The 19,540-nt window shown below is 55.4% G+C and overlaps 7 protein-coding genes across 7 annotated transcripts; 3 read left to right on the top strand and 4 right to left on the bottom strand.

The window, feature by feature from the left end:
• Nucleotides 1–1,018: 1,018 nt before the first annotated feature.
• Nucleotides 1,019–2,103, bottom strand: INS49_011222 (uncharacterized protein; the record flags this gene model as incomplete). The annotated part of the gene is made up of 4 exons (XM_043171941.1): nt 1,019–1,445; nt 1,510–1,810; nt 1,883–2,006; nt 2,071–2,103. 4 exons carry the CDS (start codon nt 2,101–2,103, stop codon nt 1,019–1,021), a joined length of 885 nt encoding a protein of 294 aa, XP_043023686.1.
• Nucleotides 2,104–3,104: 1,001 nt separating this feature from the next.
• INS49_011221 (uncharacterized protein) lies at nt 3,105–3,851 on the top strand (the record flags this gene model as incomplete). Its single annotated transcript, XM_043171940.1, has 1 exon — nt 3,105–3,851. The coding sequence occupies one exon, from the start codon at nt 3,105–3,107 to the stop codon at nt 3,849–3,851; it is 747 nt and encodes a 248-aa protein (XP_043023685.1).
• Nucleotides 3,852–4,641: 790 nt separating this feature from the next.
• Nucleotides 4,642–7,432, bottom strand: INS49_011220 (uncharacterized protein; the record flags this gene model as incomplete). The annotated part of the gene is made up of 3 exons (XM_043171939.1): nt 4,642–5,294; nt 5,482–6,450; nt 6,601–7,432. 3 exons carry the CDS (start codon nt 7,430–7,432, stop codon nt 4,642–4,644), a joined length of 2,454 nt encoding a protein of 817 aa, XP_043023684.1.
• A 1,780-nt stretch (nt 7,433–9,212) lies between these two features.
• INS49_011219 (uncharacterized protein) lies at nt 9,213–12,023 on the bottom strand (the record flags this gene model as incomplete). The annotated part of the gene is made up of 4 exons (XM_043171938.1): nt 9,213–9,626; nt 9,719–10,074; nt 10,185–11,129; nt 11,264–12,023. The coding sequence occupies 4 exons, from the start codon at nt 12,021–12,023 to the stop codon at nt 9,213–9,215; spliced, it is 2,475 nt and encodes an 824-aa protein (XP_043023683.1).
• A 1,134-nt stretch (nt 12,024–13,157) lies between these two features.
• Nucleotides 13,158–14,335, top strand: INS49_011218 (uncharacterized protein; the record flags this gene model as incomplete). Its single annotated transcript, XM_043171937.1, has 3 exons — nt 13,158–13,478; nt 13,545–14,232; nt 14,292–14,335. 3 exons carry the CDS (start codon nt 13,158–13,160, stop codon nt 14,333–14,335), a joined length of 1,053 nt encoding a protein of 350 aa, XP_043023682.1.
• A 247-nt stretch (nt 14,336–14,582) lies between these two features.
• INS49_011217 (uncharacterized protein) lies at nt 14,583–15,494 on the bottom strand (the record flags this gene model as incomplete). The annotated part of the gene is made up of 3 exons (XM_043171936.1): nt 14,583–14,718; nt 14,775–14,897; nt 15,019–15,494. The coding sequence occupies 3 exons, from the start codon at nt 15,492–15,494 to the stop codon at nt 14,583–14,585; spliced, it is 735 nt and encodes a 244-aa protein (XP_043023681.1).
• Nucleotides 15,495–16,073: 579 nt separating this feature from the next.
• Nucleotides 16,074–19,240, top strand: INS49_011216 (uncharacterized protein; the record flags this gene model as incomplete). The annotated part of the gene is made up of 4 exons (XM_043171935.1): nt 16,074–17,057; nt 17,116–18,753; nt 18,808–18,924; nt 18,983–19,240. 4 exons carry the CDS (start codon nt 16,074–16,076, stop codon nt 19,238–19,240), a joined length of 2,997 nt encoding a protein of 998 aa, XP_043023680.1.
• Between the last annotated feature and the right edge of the window lie 300 nt (nt 19,241–19,540).

Here is a 19,540-nt window from a genome sequence, read left to right as displayed (position 1 = left end):
AGGCGGTGAGGAAACGTCCGCCTGAGCGGCAGAATGCAGGGTCCATGACTATATAAACCAGCTCCCCTCGCCCCTCTTCCCTCCCTTCTTTCTTTCCTCTCCAGCTCTCTTTGCCTCAATGGCTTAGATCAAGTGTAGTATCTGTTCTTTTCAGTTTAATCTCTGAAAGTGTTCCAACGGAGCACATTCTTGATTATGCTCATTTTTGCAACCGGGTGGGCGGCCCTCTGAGCTCGCTCATAGCTGACCTCCACTGTGTCCTCGGTACCACACTGTCTCCGAGTGACGCGAACTACCCTCTTCATTGCGGTCGTGGGCTTGCCCGCGACGTGGAGAAGAAGAAAGGAACTGCGTTGATCGGTCTGCTCTTGACGGTGCGGCTCGCTGGCCCCAAGGCTAGCATGAGCCCATGATCTACCTAAGGGTCTTGTGCCTGGTGCCTAAATGTTTGGCTGCGCAGCCAAACAAGACGCTATGGCGGGATGAGTCACAGCTGTCAGCATCGCCCTGACACGAGATTCCCACTATCAATCTGCACTTCTGGAGGTCGCAAAGGCTGACCGTACACCATTCCGTAGCATTCCGTACGAGGCACTCCAAAATCCCGCTGGTCAAGGCATATCTCAACGTGTGATTGTCAATAATACTGGATATCCTATGTAGTATATAGCCTTCCTGAGTGGATTTCTATGAAGAACCGATCTCATTCATACCGCGTCTTTGTTTCAAGGCCAGCTATGGCCAGATGCACCTCGTGTCTTCGGAAGAAACTGATATAGGGGCCAATGTACACGCCTGGGCAGTCCCAAATGGATTGTGTATTGGTGTGGAGCTTACACCTCTCATAGAGATCATGAGGGTTGCTCATTCCCATTGATATGAATATGAGTGGCCAGCTACTGGACAATTGAGTGAACGTCTGTAATGCCGCAATTCCAACGCCGTGTCAGCAAAAACAGGGAAGCAAAGAAAGTCAACCGCCCCTCCCCTCCTTCCTCCGACTCTGTCTAGCCGGAGCCTAGGAGAACTCATCCTGCTCGCCTTCGCCGCCTTCCACGATGTTGCCCTTCACCCTGAGCAGTAGAGCAGTCTTCCACTTGTCGAGCTTGCTCATCTGGTCATAGGCGTAGAGCTTGTCGGCGAAGCCCTCCGAGTCGCCGTTCTCGATGGTCTGGATGACGTCCACCAGCAGCTGGTGCTCGCGCTGCGTCCCGAAGCTCGGGTCCATGTCGCGATACTTCTCGAGGGCCCGGTTGGTGGCGATCAGGTCGTTGGTGGCGAGGTGGCAGATGCCCGCCTTGAGGAAGTACTCCTTGACGCTGTAGCGCATCAGGTTGTTGTTAATGGACTGCTGCGCGACCTTCTCGTAGTGCTCGATGGCCTTCTGGTACTCGCCGTCGAGGGCGGCGAGGTCGGCGACCTTTAGGTAAAGCTTGTTTGCAAGACTAAGGGAAGCCTGTTAGTTACTGCACACCTCGTGAAGCGTTTGTCCGGGAATCATGGACGTACGCAGCAGCTCCATCGCCTTCATACCACCCAGCAGCGGCCTCGTATGCCTCGAGAGCGCGCTTCATGTCGCCCAGCTGGTTCTCAAACAGGTCGCCCAGGTTCTCCTTGTGCGAGGCTGCTCTCCGGAAGTTGCCCTTGGTACAGTATTGGTTGATGGAGAAGTCGAGACACCGCGCGGCATCCTCGGGGTTTTCCTGGCGATAGACCTTGAACGCATCGACATAGGTGTTTGCGGCATCGTCTGGGTCCTTCAGGTTGTTGAGCTGGACTTGTGCGGCCTTCTCGAATGCTTGCCCTGCTTCTCGGTCTTGGTGATAGTTAGCTCCCGCTGCGATCAAGAACCTAGTAGCAGCACCCAGGCAGTAAGACTCACTGTTTTTTTGCATCCTGTACGCATTGGCGGCTTGACTGTAGAGGTCGGCGGCATTCTGATACTTGTCCTCCTTGTTGTTAAAGAAGCCGAAGCCGCCAGATGCGCTGGCGAGCAGCTTGTCTGCCTTTACCAAAGACGTTCAGCATGGAGCGAGTGTCTTCCAGCCCTTTGGAAAGAGGCCAACTCACCTTCTGCAGCAACGCACGAGGATCCTGCGCCATTGTCGCAAAGTGTTCAGAGGTCTATCGTCGATATCGGTGTTGGGATTCTTCGGGATCGGAAGGCGCTGCGGGGTCAGTGCCAGGAGTATGAGCTCGGAAGCCGTAAGGAAGAAGCCGTCTTGAAGAGGGTACGAGGATTTCGTCTGCTAGGAGAAGATCACAGGTGGCAGGTTGGCTTCAGTTGATGGTGCAGGTCTACTTTGGGGAGACAGAGTGGGTGGTTGTTGGCTGGCCGTGAAGCTAAGGTATGACGCCGCACCACGGCCGCAGCGCGTCAGATGGTGCTCCGCCTCCTGAAGTAGCTCTACCTTGTCTTTGGCTGTGGTGCACCCGTTTCATGACACGGGTACGTTCCTTTTTCTCGCGCGTGGCACTGGGGATCCCAGCAGGGCTCTCGACCAATCGCACCACATCAGCTTCGTCCAACGTCGACCCTCGAACACGGCCGTGGCCTGCCAAACCAGGTGGAAAGCCCCTATCGGGGCCCTGGGAGCTATTCGTCTAGGCCTGCTGGCTAATCTTTTGGGGGGGCCCCTGCTGCGTAGCCCCCCCCCCCCCCTACGGCGCTGCGCGCCTCCGGCTCACCCCCCCCGGCGAGGCCTACGGCCTTGCCTGTCCATTAATGGGGGTTCGGGTTTTGGAATAAGCCAATCAGCTTGCAAGTTTTCAGAACCATGGTTTCTCTCTGCTATGCACTAATTACTATGTGCTCCGTGCATGCCTGCGGCGGTTAATCAATTAGCTTGCAACTTTTCTGACCCATGGTGCGTTAACCGAGTTCCCATTCACAGACTATTCTAGACGAATAGCATATGGACTACAGCACGCTCGGCATCACTCCCTCAAGACTCGATACGTGCAGGGACAAAGCACATCTCCACAAAGACCCCGGATCAGGACAATTTATATCTTCTTCTGATAGCGCATCCACTCACAAAAGAGACTACTTCGAGGAAGACATTTTACCGGCTTCCAAAAAGGGGCCTTGAAACCTTTTAGCGATGGGTCCGGGTCGCCTTCCGTTCATGAGGCCGCTCATGGCCTCGGGCCTTCAACTTCAGGCCCGCGCGGCCAGTCCTGCCGTACCAACAGGATGGATACGCCGCCGTTGCATGTCACAACAACCAACAGACTCATCAAAACAACAACAACCAGCAGCAGCAGTAGCGGCCAGTCCCGAGTTATCACAGCCGTCAATAGGCGAGGAAACCAACAGAGCCCAAGAGCCTCATCCCTCACCCTCACACCCGCAGCAGTCCCCAGAATCCCCAGACCTCACCTCCATATTCGCCAACCCAACCTGGTCCGTCCGGTCCCTGCTGCCCTCGTCACCTCCCTCGGCGGACGAGGTCACCCCGGCCACCCTGCACCACCTCCTGCGCCTGTCCGCCCTGCCGCCCCCGGGCCAGCGAGGGGAGGAGGACCGCATGCTCGGGACCCTGCGCGCCCAGCTGCACTTCGTGCGCGACGCCCAGTCCGTCGACACCCGCGGCGTGGAGCCCCTGCGGAGCATCCGGGACGAGACTGCCACGGGCGTGGCCGAGTCGACCGTCACCCTGGACACGCTGCGGGAGGCGCTGTCCCGGGAGACCGCCGTTGGCTTCAGGCGGAGGCCGCGGCGGGTCAAGGACGCCCAAGAGAGGGTGCAGTCCGAGGAGGAGAGGCTGGTTGAAGCTGCCACGGTGGAGAGGAGAGACAAGAGGTACTTCGTTGTTGCCAGTGGCAAGGGAGCTGAGAAGGGGGAGTGATGGCTCGTTGGGAGGACAATTAACCAAGCACATATTCTCGTGTTCTCCGAGAAAACTTCTTGCCAGTCAACGTGCCCGACATTCGAGGAGATCCCGTCCTCAAGGTATTTGTACGGTCACGGCAGGGAAGCAGCCAGGCTTGCGAGAGTCTTTTGCTGATATCTACTTCCGGGGCCTACTTTCCACCGGCTTTTGAACTGCCATCAGGCGGTGACTTCCTCGAGTTCATTGATCTATGTGGCCATTTATGGCTCCAAAGCATACCGAACTCCTCCTTGGGCCGAGTCTCATGATACTAAAACTTCTTTGAAGCCGAAACCTTCAGTCCTGCGAAACCCAACTTTTCGATACTAAACTTTGCCTGATGCTACAATCATTTTGGTTTCGTTGCGAAACCTGACCGACGCCTGTACTTCAACTCCGTGTCGATGCCGAATATGCCGTGTCCTAAGATGGAATGATAGGGTGAGTGAAGGTGCAAAATCAAAGTGCCCAACCCTACCGCCGCCTTCCAGGGCTTCTTTTGGTTAATGTATGAATTTAGGACTAAGTGTCATGCGTGATAAAGTCGCCTTCTCGTTGCAGTCGTCGAGTCGTGATGCCTGTCGTTTGGTGGTGGTGGCACCCTGGAGTACTGCCCCTGTCCGGCTCGAGACGTATTGCCCTGTCCGCCGCGGCTGGGCCGAGCATCTGCATACCTATGGCCACGGCCACGGCCACGACCCTGACTACCACCCCTCTCAAAATTTGGCCTCCACTCATCTGGACCAGGATATTTGCGATGCCGGTCCTACTTAAGGCTCATCTTTCCCAGCTGCCCAGCGAGGCGTCTATCGCTGTTGTTGCGACCATTCCTGCCACCACGACCCTGTGGCTGGGTGTTCTCCTTGTTCTCAAAATGCCCAGGAATTTGCCCGCGTCCGCGCCCACGGCCCTGGCCCTGAGTGTGCTGGACCTGGCCGGGTCGGTTGCCCGCAGCAACAGGGGCTTTCAGCACAGCAGTTGAGGACTGTCCGACCGGGTTTGACGGAGGGGGAGCTGTGATCTCAAGCTCATCCCAACCTATTCGTTGTAATATGTCGCCGACGAGGGATGGATACTGCACATGAGCATCCAGGATATCGGACACATCGTGATTCTCAACGCCTCCCACACCCTCGATGCAGCCCAGGCCGGCCATACCGAAGTAGCTGGGTCCACTTCTCGATGCGAATGCCAGCATGTAGTCGTTCTTAGCAAAGACGTTGACAAAGCGGCCCGTCACAACGCTCTTCAGGGCAGTCCATGTACCAGTATCCCCAGGAATTGGTGCACCCATCAAGATGACAGAGTCAACCAGGCCGTATAGCTTCCTCTCGGCCAAGTACGTCAGGGTCAAGTAGATCGCGCGAGCGCCAACACCGTATCCGATGAGACTCAGTCCTCGCTCTCCGTGGAGATGTCCTGTGATCAAATCAGACAGACAAGAGGAGAGCTTGGTGCTGCGTGTCATGCCCATGATCCAAGCATTGTCGACAACCTTGCTCGATCTCAGGAGAGAATTCGGCCAGTCGTACAGGAGCATTTTGGTCAGGACTTTTTATTGTCAGCCTGCACACACGAGAACTTCAAAGGGGCGACTTGAGCTTACTGGGTGTGCGATTGAGGTCCTTTTGGCACTCAGCCCAGGCCTTACTCTTGAGCAAAGTTTCAAAGGCGCTGCCGATCTTCTGAAGAGTTTCGGTCTCCCAGCGAACAGCATAAATCTCGTTCTGAGATCCGAGTCGCTTCCAAGGGCTGCAAACATCGTCATTGGGTGTGAGCAGGCCGTTGACGCATAAGACAAGACGCATTCGCCGGTCCTCGGGCGCAACATCTTTCTGGTTCTGAAAGCCAGATTCCTTGGGACTGTGCAGCGGGATGAAACCAATGTCTTGGAGTGTGAGAGCGAAGCTGTCGATGGACTTGGTGGACGGCCGGTTGGGGTTAACTCCGAAAAACGTGGCAAGCGCGCTCTCATTATCACTCAAAGAACCGAGCAGGTTGGCCACCGTGACAGGCGGGAGGCTGACTGCTGGAAGGCCCTGTCCAGCAGGCACCATGCCGAGGCCAGCTGCAAGAAGGGTGGTGCCGGCCTGGGCCGGGTTCGTGATCGGGCGATACTTCCTGAGGGGCTTGTTGTCCTTGACCGGCCTGGTTCCTTGGACCTGCTTGGTCTCCTGGACCACCTTGGTGTCCTCAGCATCCGTGGTGTCGGTATGCTCGACAGCATCCGGCTTCTTGCACTCGTTTGCCTTCTTGAGCTCCTCGAGCTTCCTCTGTTCCTCGGCCTCGCACTTCTCGGACTCGTCGCACAGGGTCTTGTATATCTTGCCAAGACTTCGGGCGACTCGGTTCTCGTCCTCAATGAAGGCGTACATGGGAATGTGCAGTGAGGATGCGAGATGCATCATGAATATGCGGGAGTATGCGATGTAGTGCTCTGTGGACAGCAACATGAGCATGATGGAGTGGAGCAGCAGGCGTCTCTTGTCGACGGATAGAGTAGTCAGGGACGTCTGAGCTGGCGGGAAACGTCGTATCAGATTCAAGTCGGCCTGATAAGCAATGCCTCTGACCGCTGCGAAGCGTTAGCACTTTGTCTTCCGCCGCTGTAGATCAGACTCCCAGCCATTGTCTGCTTTCCGCATCGAGGGATCACGAATGGGATCACACAAGCAGGGGGAGCACCCAAGGTCTGGCCATCTTCAGACAGAGGACCTCAGCTTACCTTGTTGTGGCTGTTGGGTCCTACCCGAAGAACCAGCTCCGACTGCACCTCCACGGGGAGTGCCCTGGCCCTGCCCGGATGGTCCGGCATTGGAGTTGGGGAACTTGGGCACGACAAAGTCATTGAATCGTTTCTGGAAAGCGGTCTTCCACTTGCCAAAGTAGGAGCTAACATCCTTCTGCAGCTCAGACATAGACGGAACCGCGGCCTCGACGCTGTCGGCACTGATTTCGGGGATGATAATGGAAGGGACTTTGCCATCATCATCAGCACCATCATCGGTATTGCCTGCGTCTTGGGCTTTGGCTTGGTCAGGGTCTGGGTTTGCTTCGGTCTCACCTGGAACTGAGGTGACTCCGGCATCGTCTTGCTCCTGGACTGACCTGCCAGGCTTGCAGTATCCATAAATCACGACGCCGTTGGCTGGAGACTCAGCGGTAGGATCGACAGAAGCCAGGGCAGCCTCTATGATGGGGCCGTAGTCCCAGACCTGAACACGGTTCTTCTGAGCGAGAGGGTGACCGAGGAATGTGAAAGGCTTCTGGACTTGGGTGTTGATCTTCTCCATGATGGCCTCGACAAGGGTGCTGAGCTCGGCCCTCTGGGCCATGTTGATGATGGAGCTCATGTCGGCCTCTCTCCTGGGCGGAGGACGCTGACGGTTGGAAGGCATGTTCAGATCGGATTCGTTGATGATAACCTCCACTTCGGCTTCTTCATTGGGCGAATCGTCGGCGTCAGGCTCATACCCAGCGTCGTTGAGGGGCGGATCAGAGGGCTGGTATCCACCCTTCTTCGTCGCCTTGGAGCTGGATGGAAGTGAGGGCTCCATCTTGGCCGCACCTCGGGGAGGAGGCATTGTTATTGGGGTGTCTGTTGTCGGTCGCTCCTTCCCTACCTGCCGTGATGTGCACGTATCGTCGATTAGGAAGGTGGGGAGGTGAGAGGCGCTGGTGTTGGTGGCGGTGGGTTGCTCCTTCCCCGATGACAAGAAAGTTTGCACGTCGAGTGGCCTGCGCCTCGAGGGGAGCTGGACGCAGGTAGCTCTTGCTGCTGGGGGAAACTCGACCTTGGAATCGAGAGTGCAGGGACTGGCATACACCTGACAGTGCTTCCAAAGTTGGAGAGAAGGACTGCGTTTTCCAGGAAACAACAGAGATGCGCCTGAGGGAAGGCAAGATACGTTAATGTACGGCGCGGCCAAGGGCGGATGGCACTACAAGTGTTGGTTCCCCAAGATGTTTGTTTGCTTTGGTTGTACCTCTCGAGTTCTCGACTTTTGGCTACATTTGACGTCAGTAGCCGTATTGTGTTGTTTCGCAGTGAATCCGCTCGCAGTGCCTCACAGCTCTCCCTGTGACACAAAGGCTGCCGGCAGTTAAGCTGCAGTGTTCCATCCAACGGGCCTCAGTACCAGTGGTCTGGATGGCCGTTGTGGACCAGCGAGCCAACACACTCTGAGACATACAGTGACTTGGTCTTGCCTCCTGCTGTTAGACTTTAAAGGAGAAACCTCAGCTGTCTCCAGTCGTTTAGTATCGAAGGTCATACATGCGTCTTGCTCGTCTCCTGCGGCTACGTGCTCTACGAGTCTCCCTCTTTGAGGATACAGGAGTCTCGATATTCACCACTCAGGTATGGAGACCAGCTCGCCAGATACTTCACATCACAGGCACCCTGCACATCTGTGTCCTCATGGTGCCGGGCGTAAGATACAAAAATGTATCCTTTGCAGTAACAGAGACCCAGTCTCAGTCCCTACATTGACACATCACATCACCGCCCAAGCACCTAGCACCGTCTGAGAAGCATGAGAAACGATGATGCCTGCGGCGAGGCCAGCCAGCCTGCGCATCTCCACACCATTGTACTTTCTATAGACATGGGCTCATATCCCAGGTCGTACCAACGAGCTACCCCTGGCATGCGATCGAGCAGTCAGGCAATCAAGGCTAATGCACCCCGCAAATCTGACAGATGATCTGCCGTCGGTTAGGGCTGACAATCAATAACACTCCCGCATCTCAGATGTCAATAGCGGATTTCACCTGTGATGCAACAACGGCAGCCGGAGCCTGATTGGTACCTGGAATTATTTTGACCGGGTCCAGTATGCTTTCATGCCTCTGACCAGGTTGATCAAGTCGAGGCTCTCGACTGTCTTCAACGAACCAAAGATGATTTGGAAGATAGTCAGCGTTTGAACACAGCGTAGCTTCCGAGTTCACATATGGGATGTGGCTGTCCATTCGTACCCAGGACAACCTCTTCTTCTTTGTAGGTGTAGCACGGATGGTCCAGGGTGCTGACGCCCAGTGAAAGACAGCTTGAGCAGGTGGTGCTGATTACCCTTAAGAATGTTTACTAAGGCGGCAACTAATACGATGAGAGCACAAGGCATGGGCTGATATAAGGTCGGCAATTTTATACTAGGTCATCCTCTGCGCTCTTCTATTGACACAAAACATGCTCTCAGGGGGCCTCGGGAACGCCAAATCCAACGCCAGGTCTCTCCAGTGGTAATTTGCCCCTATCCCACTCGTGATCCAAAATGGAGGCCACCAATATATAGTTCAAATCCAAGAAAGAAAAGAGGAAAAGGGGCGGTTCGATCACAGCCTGACCTTGGCGCCGATGCCCCGACCCTCGTACCAGACCGTTTCCCTCCAATTTGCTATTCTCAGCCCGACAACAGCTTTCGCGTCGAGCTTCAAGCCCCCGCCGAGCGCATTTCTGATCTTGTCATACGTGTCGCCATTACCAATACTCCAGTCTACCGGCAGCCGTGGAGTCTGCGACAAGCCAGGTGGTGCAGCGATGGGCAAGTCGTAGACGATCTTGCCGACGGGCTCGGTATGGTTGTAGAATGCGGTGGCGTTGATGTGTTCAATGTACACGGTGTTATACTGCAGTGGACTGACGAGAGTGAAGGTCGCTGAGGAGGAGACAACGTGGAACGTTGCGCCTCTGATAAAGTGACCCGCCCTATCGCTGCCTCCACCGTCCCCGTCGTCGTCGCCGGGCAGCTGGAGGTGTGGTGTCGGCACAGTGAGGTTTAGGTGTGATAAAGCTTCGCCAAGGGCAGGCTGTGACGTATACTATTGCGGTGCGCTCGTACGGTGAGCGACGTGTTCCGGCCAGAGAGGTATTGGGACATTAGATCTCTGGCGATGACCTTGGCCTTTTCGCCACCTAGTGATGGATTCCACTTTGCCGTAACAATGAGGTTCGTGTTGTTGCCCCTCGATATATCGAGATCTTCCGCAGTGACTTCACCGATCACGGATTCGTTGCAGAGAATATGAGCGTTGACATAGGGGATGTGCGCAGTGTAAGGTGACGGATTCGTTATGTTGACAAGCGCTCGCAACTCTATTGAACCTGGTGATGTGTTCATAATCATAATGTTGCCAACTCTTGGGTTGATGCTGTGGAGCGGGTCTTCTTTTGGTCCGTTTGGCTTCTTCATGATAGCTGTGTGATCGTTAGAAATTGTTCGGATAAACAGGATCAAGGCAGGAAAGCTCAGCCCTGACAGACCGAACGGTTTCAAGGATACTAACACTACCAAGAAGAAGACGGACGTTTTACTGGAATCTTGCCCTCAGCGGGGACATCTTTCAAAACCAGCTGTCCAAGGACCGTTTGGACCTTGACATCGACCAGAGCCTTGACATCCAAACGAACCGACTTTCCCTGAAACAGCAGGGTCTGAATCACATCGGTAAGAACGTCGCTGTCGGTCACGTTCAGAGGCGCATCATCGATGCGAGACGTGATTTTCAGCTCGGGGTCTTCAGGGTCATCCTGGATCTTCGTGGAGTTTGCATCTCGCCACTGGCTCACGTCCAGAATACCCAGCTTCTTGCTCTTGTAGAAGACATCGGCGGATGCGCGAACTTTGGTGACGTTGATTCCAAAGTTCATGTCCTTGGGAAGTCCAGCAATGACATTGATAGTGCCTGACACTGTCGGATTTGATGCGGTGTCGTCGGGGTCAGCCAACGGATCAGGCAGACTGAAGTGTGCGTCGGTCAAGGAGAAATTGCGGATGAGGTTATCAAAGGTGCGACCCGGGAATGGTACTGGCACAGTGACCTGAGACAAAATTTCATCCACCCACTGAGGGGTACCAAGCCCCGTCTGTTGCTTCCCTCTCACAAAAACGGTAGCAGCTTTTCCGCCGAGATATTCCTTCAGGAATCGGTCCAAGGGCGACGATTCAGAGTTGGGACATAACCGCGTCAATGCGTCTGGAAGGTGCCTAATCACCCCGTGGACGCTAGCAACGACAAGTTCGCGGGGTCGTATGCCTATAGGGTCCGTCAGGGCGTCAGCGACGAGGATGTAAGGGTCGTTGAGCCCGCAGTTTGGCACAAGAATCTCGAAGCCAAGTGGTGGAATATCCACTTCGACGGGGTACTTGTTCAGCGCATCAATAGACACATCAGCAGCCACAGTGTGGTTGTCAATGTCTCGGAACAACACCTTAGTGATATTGTACTGTGGAATGCTGGGCACGTCGCTCCCTGTACGAGTCATCAGCCAGTTGTTCACAAGCAGCAAAGTGACTAATCGATGTAACAATAAAGTGACTTGATAATTCAGAAGAGTGTCTTTTCTCCGAAGTACAGGGACGCAAAGGATTGGTAGAGAGATTGACCTTCAATAGTCAGGGCTTCAGACACTGCGTGCGTGCCAAGCGGAATGATACCCGTTTTGAGTGTAATGTCGGCCTTCCCTTGCACTCGAAGCCTCCCTAGCCTGCCTTCTAGCCACTCGTTCGCGATGGTACGTATACCGTCAGCCTCTCCAGGCATGAGCTCGGCGACGAAATCGATGGCCGTGTTGTCGCCGTTGATCTTCAGGTCGAGCGGTGGTATCGCAGCACTACCGAGGCGAACATTGTCGTACTCTGGGAGGAAGACATGGACTTGTGTGGCGTCAGTGCCGAGTCCGCGAACGAACCATGTTGCGACACGTCCCACTCTCCTAACATGCTCGTTCTCGACCCTCGACCCGTCCAGCTTGAAGTTGGCCTGGATGCGCGCGCGGACACCATTCGCAGTGATGGACTCGAGCGAAAGGTTTGTTGGCTCAAGTACGGCAGCCTCCTTGGCGTATTCCTCGACGGCCTTTGGCACAAAGAAGGCGCCAAACATGATGCTGATCGTGAGCACGCCCAGGATGATCATGGCGATGATCGAGGCCCATCTCCGTCGTGGCGGCTTTCCCGTGGAACCGCCGCTGCGGTACGATCTGATGGACGCATCGTCGTTGCCGTTCTGTTGCTCTTGTTCGGCTCCATCGTAGTGGGCAGCGTCGGTCGAGAGTAGCGGCGTCGACTCAGTTCCGGTCTCGACTTCGTGTCGCGGCGCATTTTCATCCGCTGAGAGCAGCGGGGACGATTCCGAGTCGGACATCGTGATGTTCTCGCAGCCAAGTGACTGCTATGGTCGGGGTTCAGGATGAGAATGGTGTTCGGGGGTTCCAAGATTACGGTGGTTCGTTCAAGTTCAGGGGCCGACCTTGGTCGGATCCCCGGATCGAGGCGGTCGGGTGGGGCCCCCTGAGGTGTACCAAAGGATAGAGATGATGAAAAAATATAAGTGACAGCCGTCGTGATGAATATTCAGTCCGAGGAATATGCAAATGTTCAGGAACCAGACGGCGGTGACGGTGTTGTTGCGAATAGACCTGAGGGCTGTCAGGCGGGCATTCGGCCCCCAGTCCAGGCTGGCGGGATCGGCAAGCGCGACGGTGACGCAAGGGCCAAGGCGGTGCTGAATCCTATTAGCCGGGAAGGGTAGCTTGGATCCACACCTGTCAGGGGACATGGAGACCCCCGGGAGTCGGGGACTCCAGCAGAGCAGCGGACTCATCATCCCAACCATTTCCATGTGCACGCCAATCTACCAGCCTGCCAGCCTACCTATCTAGGTACTTGGTCTGAGTACCGCCGTTGCAAATTTGGTCAAAGCCTTACCCACAGAAGAGTCACCATAAGCCGCACCACTTACACGATCAAGTAGAATAGACCCATGTAATGACTAGGAATTCTGTTGCGCATTGGAGCACCAACATACTTTCCATGAAGCATTAGAGTGAGGCAAGGAATGATTCATCGGTCCTGTACTTTGTTGTAGACTGCTCAGGCAGAAAAGAGAAGCGTTGCAGCACTATCGCAGAGTGTGACTCTACCACGCGTGAGATCGTCCCGTACTGTGCTCCCCTCCCCACCATGCAGCAGACGGTCAAGTTAGCTCCAGCGACACCAATTGTTGATATACTGGCGAATCATCTGCTCCTCCACCAATCCGCGGCGTGGGAATTATCGTGACCAGCTGCCAGTTGCAATAATTCGACTCACCTCCCACCTCCAAGACTCATCGTGAGCTCCAGGAACCACTCAAACAACACCCCGCTCAAAACATCCTCAATTCTTCATGTGTGCAGGCGTCAAAATCCAACATTATCATACCACCTGAACACCGATTCGTCCAGGAGCTGAAACCTTCCCAGATTCCCAGACCAAGGCCGTGACTTGCCGTGTCAACATGTTCCGCACAGCCAGGACAGCAGTGGCCCGTCTGCCGCTGAGCAGGGCGTACTCCAGCTCCGCACAACCTCGTCACTTGATGTCCATTAATGATCTGACCCCAGCCGAGTTCACCAAGCTCATCCGCAACGCCAAGGCCCACAAGACAGAGGTTGCACAAGATGACAAGCTCAGTGTGCTGGGCGGCGCCCTCACGGGCAAGACGGTCGCCATGATGTTCAGCAAGAGGAGTACCCGGACCCGCGTCTCAACCGAGGGCGCAATTGCTCTCATGGGCGGTCACCCCATGTTTCTGGGCAAGGACGACATCCAGCTTGGTGTAGGCTCAAAACCTCGCAGCGCTTGGGGTGTGGGACGTTGCGGGTGCTGACTGACTTCTTGCTAGGTCAATGAGTCACTCTACGACACCTCGGTGGTGATCTCCTCCATGGTCTCGGCCATGGTCGCCCGCGTCGGGCCACATTCGGACATCACCGGCCTGGCAAAGGACTCGAGCGTCCCTGTCATCAATGCCCTGTCCGACGACTTCCACCCGCTTCAGACCATTGCGGACTTCCTCACTATCCACGAGGCCTTCCCGTCCTCCTCTTCCGGCCCGGCAAGTCTGGGCCTTGAGGGCTTAAGGGTCGCCTGGATCGGCGACTCGAACAACGTCCTGTTCGACCTCGCGTCCGCCTGCGTCAAGCTGGGCGTCGACATCTCCGTAGCCTCGCCCGCTGGCTACGGGATCCCCGAGCCCATGAAGAAGCATATACTATCTGCTGCTCAAGGTGTCTCCAGCCCCGGGAAGTTGTCGGAGACCACGGTCCCCGAGGAAGCAGCCAAGAATGCGGACATCCTGGTGACCGACACCTGGGTGTCCATGGGACAGGAACAGGAGGCGCAGAAGCGGCTGAAGGCCTTTACAGGGTTCCAGATCACCAATGACCTGGCCAAGAGGGGAGGCGCGAAGGAGGGCTGGAAGTTCATGCATTGTCTGCCGCGACACCCTGAAGAGGTCCATGACGAGGTCTTCTACAGTGACCGATCATTGGTCTTCCCGGAGGCTCAAAATCGATTGTGGGCTGCTGTTGGTAAGTACACACCCTCCGCTTCAGCTTCTACCCCATTGTCGAAAGCTAACTTTCTATAGCTGCACTTGAGGCCTTCGTGACCAACAAGGGCCGCATTATCTGATCAAGAAAGAAAGCAATCGCGGCCTTGGCGTTGTGACGTATTACTCAGTTTCTGGGGATCTCGGCCTGGTATTGGCGTCTAAAAGTGAATCAAAAGTCTTTGCACCCAATTATGTCTACGACAGTAAATTGAATGAAATGTCAAAGATTTTCATCGTAAAAATTAATTGCTTTTGTATTGTGGTACAGTTTACAGCAACACCTAGCCAGGTGGCAGCTGGCTGGCATCAACAACATCATCAGCCTCCTTAAGGCTGTTGTCGTCCCTTGGGCCCGTAGAGAGGTGACCGTGGCATGGCCATCAATCCAGTCCGAGCAGACTCGAGAATGCCGAATGGTCCGATCAGCTTGAGGAAGGAGTCAATTCGGTTTGGCTTCGCGGATCTGTGGGGAAAGAGTTAGTAAATATCATGTATAAGATGTCTGTGGGTCTGCCTTACATCTCGACAATGCAGCTGCTGTTGCTGATATCCAGCACCTTGCCTCCAAACTGGTGCGCAAAGTAGGTGATGCTCTTCAGATGCTCATGCTTCAAGCGCAGGGCCTCGCTGGGTGCCAGCCGGCTGGGGTGGAAGTCCTCCGATGTTTCGCCAAGCGAAGGCGTATGATCAGAAGAGGTCACTCCGTCCTGAACAGCAGTGCCCTCACCCTCAATCTCGGCGGTTATCTCGCGGGTGAGCCCACAGCTCCTGGAAGTACTCGGGGCCGAGGATGTTGATCTTGGCGAGGAGCAGCTCCCTCTGCACGAGCGCCGCGCTGGTGTAGTCGAGCACGGCCCAGACTGGGACCAGATCCTCCAGCTGGCGGCGCGCCTGCTCGACGACGCCGTCCTGGCCCGTCAAGACGATGGTCATACGCGACAGATCGGCGACCTCGGTGCTGCACACAACCAGGGAGTCGATGTTGAAGCCGCGGGCGGCCAGGATACCGGACACGCGGGACAGGACACCAGGCTCGTTCTGCACCAGACAGTTCAGGATGTGGCGCTTCGGAGGGGCCATGGATGGCGAGGGGGTCTCGTAGAGGATGTTGGAGACGGCGGCCTGGGCCGACCACGCTGGGGGCGCCTCATTGGTGGGCAGAGGAGCTTGTCGACGGCGCAATGCCTTATAGGCGATGGCTGAGGTCGAGGAGCTGGAAGAACTGTGGCGAGCGGCCATGGCGGGCATGGAGGTGGCTGCGGCAGGTTTGAGCCTAGAGGCTGCTGCCCGCCATTGCGACAGCAGAATGCTTCGGGGCGCCATGCTTTCGATCAACCCAGAGGTGGTCTCTGAGAAGAATCGATATATGGCTCTCCAAGGCAATGGAGCTGCGAGATCAATTGAGATGTGTGGCCGCCAATTGAGTGTCGTTTGGTGTTGAGCTCTGAGTCAACGTTCTGGCCGCTCGGCTGCGTTGAGGATCTGAATTAGTTCGGCAGACAGGACGACATCGGAGGGACCCTGGCGGGCTGCAAAGCTTCCCCAGATCGTCTTAGGCTAACAATTTTCATGCTGTCAGCGTTGCCCACCTACCTTACCTACCCCCTGTCAAGTTTCGCGGGACCGAGAAGCACAGCTGTCAATCGAGCACCGGTGGCATCCACCTGTCTACATGGTGCTGCAACCGATCAGCAGCTCTGAGCTCAACCACCATTCCCGAGATCCCACGATCACCCGACCATGCTTCACACTCGACGACCCACGCATTCTTACTCGTAGCCCCATGGCACTGATCGTTACCGGCAAATCTCCAAAACCATGTTCTCTGCCATAGCGACTGCTCCGGCCAAGCAGTCGGTGGGCGAAACGATCTCCGTCCTCAGCGGTCGTCTGAGCTCGGCCACCCTGCTCGAAGACCGGCGCGCCGCCATACAGGGTTTGCGCAGCTTCGCAAAGGACTACCCGGCTTCTGTCGCTTCCGGGGCTCTACGGAGCCTGATCGGGTGTCTGAGCAATGATGGGCAAGATGTGGACACGGTCAAGGTGGTGCTTGAGACCCTGCTGATGCTCTTCAACCCCAACGAGGGCAGCCCCGAAGCCTCAGAAGAAATCGCCTTGTGGTTGGCCGACGAGTTCACCCAGAGACAAGAGAACATCACGCTCCTGCTTGACTTCCTAGAGACGCCTGACTTCTACGCGCGATTGTACTCCCTACAACTGCTCATAGCGATCCTTTCTGCTCGAACAGAACGCACCGAAGAATGCGTGTTCACCGCGCCCCTTGGCATCTCGAGGCTCGTGGCCATACTCGACGACCGAAGAGAGGCTGTCCGGAACGAAGCAGTTACCTTGCTCATCTACCTCACCCCCTCAAATGTTGACATACAAAAGCTGGTCGCTTTCGAAGATGCCTTCAAGAGAATATTTACAATTATCGCCTCGGATGGATCCCTCTCGGAGGGCGGACAGATCGTGGAGGATTGCCTGATATTGCTGGCAAATTTGTTACGATTGAATGCTTCCAACCAAACCCAATTCCGCGAAACAGGATGTGTCCCTGAACTGGCGCAACTGCTCCAGAGCGCATACAAGCCCCCAGAAGACGGGGAGGAGGTGGCGCCTTGGGCACAGGCACAGCGTAACCGGAATGTATATGCCTTGCTTGCAGTCATCCGCCTGTTTCTCGTTCGCGGTGCGGTTGGCACCATGCAAAACCAGAGCGCTTTCTGGCAATATCATCTTCTGTACCACGCCCTGCAACTTGCCTTCAGCCACTCCGCTGAGAACCCTATCAAGGCCGAGGTACGTGCTGCCCTGCCCTGTATGTATCCTCACGTAGACCTAAACATCATGGCGGTAGGCACTCGTGACATGCGCCGATATTATCAGAGCCAACCCAACGCTCCAAGAGAATTTCGCGCAGCTCCAAGTCCCCTCGCCACTTGAAAGCCCGCAGGATGGACACGGTGCCCAGGCCAACGGTGTCCCCAAAATCTATGTTATTGACGGCCTTTTGGATCTCACCCTTTGCGTTCACAGTTTACAGGCCTTCGACATCCGAATGGCAGCGTGCGAAACCTTGAAGGCCTACTTTTTCAACCACCCCGGGATTCGCGAGCATTTCCTTCGGCGAGCCATCGAAGGGCACAAGTCGGGAACCATCGAAGCCGCGAACGTTTTGACGACCTTGCTTCGCTCGCCAACCGAAGAATCGACAGTGGACCCTTATAGACACTGGTTTGCAGCGTGCATAATGCTGCATCTCGTTTTCGAAAACGCGACAACCAAGGAGCTTGCAAGACAAGTTACTGAGGGCAACGAGGCCGAAGGGGAGGAGGTAGTGACTAGCATTCAGATCATCACGTCGCATCTGATAGGCAGTCTCTCGCGAAACGACGATGAGCGCATCACTATAGGGTATCTAATGCTCCTGCTCTGCTGGCTGTTCGAAGACCTAGATGGCGTGAACGAGTTGCTAGAGGAAGGTAGCAACGTCCAGCGCCTCATTCAAACTGTCGTGAAGAACAGCTCCAGCGAAACACTGGTTCAGGGTCTCTGCGCCATGATGCTTGGCGTGGCATATGAGTTCTCCACGAAAGACTCACCAATACCACGAGGCACTCTGCAACCACATCTGATGTCCAACATGGGCCGCGACAGATATATTGATAAAATGAGCAAATTGCGGGCTCACCCTCACGTGCGGGACTTTGAGATGATCCCGCAAAAGCTTGATCCTTCTACCGGCAAACTTCCCGAGGTCTACTTCGACGAGACATTCGTCGATTTCTTCAAAGACAACTACAGCCGTATCTTGCGGGCCATCGATAGAGATCCAGGGATGGAGATTTCAGTGGTCACGAACGGCGTCCAGAAAGGAATCTCTCGAGAACTGGTCGACTCGCTGCGGTCTCAGCTGGATGAGAAGGAGAAGGCCCTGCAAGGATGCCAGGCGAGCCTCGCCCACCTTGAGCAGCAACTTGGCCAGGAGCGCGCAGACACGAGACGTCTCAAGGAAACCAGCTCGGTCGAGCTCACGCGGATAAAATCCGTCAACGAGAGCCTGCAGAGGAACCATGAGACCGAAATCCGGCAGCTGCACGAACAATTCAGCGCGAGAGAGGCCGAGCTTCAGAGACACGTGGAGACAGCGCGGAAAGAAGGCGCTTCCGAGATCGAAAGGCTTCAGAAGAAGGCCGACACAGCGCAGAAAGAGGCGGCGGCTGAGGTAGAGAACCTTCAGAAGAAGGCCGAGGCTGACCTCAAAACGAAGGCGGAAGAGTACGAGAAGCAGCTCCGACTGAAGGAGGAAGAACACCAGAAGCAGCTGGCGTTGAAGGATGAGCAGCGTACCCGTGAGGTCGAGGAAGTCCGCAAGCAGACGCAAGAGGGCCACAGGCGCAGGCAGTCCGAAGCAGATCGGTCATCTAGGCGGGCGGAGGCAGAAAAGGCTGATCTGAAGGCCACAATCAGCAGGCTCGAGGTAGACCTTATGAAGGTAACTTCTGCCCAACTGACAGCCATCCTTGGGCTAGATGCTAACATGTTGTAGGCAAACAAGAGCAAGACACAGGAAGCATCAGCAGCCAAAGAAGCCTCGGAACGTGCTGCTAAGAAGGCTGCTGAATTGGAGAAGAAGGTCAAAGATCTTGAATCAAAGACCAAAGAGGTAAGCCACGCTCGTGATTATTTGACAAGGATCGTGCTCATGCTAATTCTGTCTCTAGGCCGAGGCACTTGTCAAGCAGAAGGATACGGAGAAAGAGTCTACGCAGGGCGAGCTGGACGACATGCTGATGCTTTTCGCTGATGCTGAAGAGAAGGTCAACAAGTACAAGGAGAAGCTCAAGGCATTGGGCGAGACCATCTCAGACGACGAGGACGATGGTGAGGACGATGAAGAGGGGGATGCAGATGAGGACGAAGATGAAGACAACGCAAAGGAGGACGAGACGTCGGAAAAGGGTGGGAACGACGTGGACTAAAACTGTTCACCCTTGAATCCCTTGCACAAGCGTTGGCCCAAAGTCGAGTCCCGGGGTTCTGGGAGGTCTGCATTTGCCGCTGGATATCCAGACGAGTTCATCTCTCGCGGCTCAGAAGGTTCGACGGGATTGTGAAAGCGTTGCACAGCCTGCGATGAGATTATGTAGCATGGTTATCAGCAAGATGAGGTGTATATAGCATTTGGGGAGCAAGCCAGCTATTGGAATTGACAAAACAACATCAGAACATCGCGCCTACTAAAAATGGAACGGCCAAAGGACATGATGTGACCTAGATCG

This window comes from Diaporthe citri (assembly GCF_014595645.1).
Source record: "Diaporthe citri strain NFHF-8-4 chromosome Unknown scaffold_5, whole genome shotgun sequence".
NCBI classification, from domain to species: Eukaryota; Fungi; Ascomycota; class Sordariomycetes; order Diaporthales; family Diaporthaceae; genus Diaporthe; species Diaporthe citri.
The sequence above is the reverse complement of the archived record's forward strand: the minus strand, read 5'-3'. Positions and strand labels throughout refer to the sequence as shown.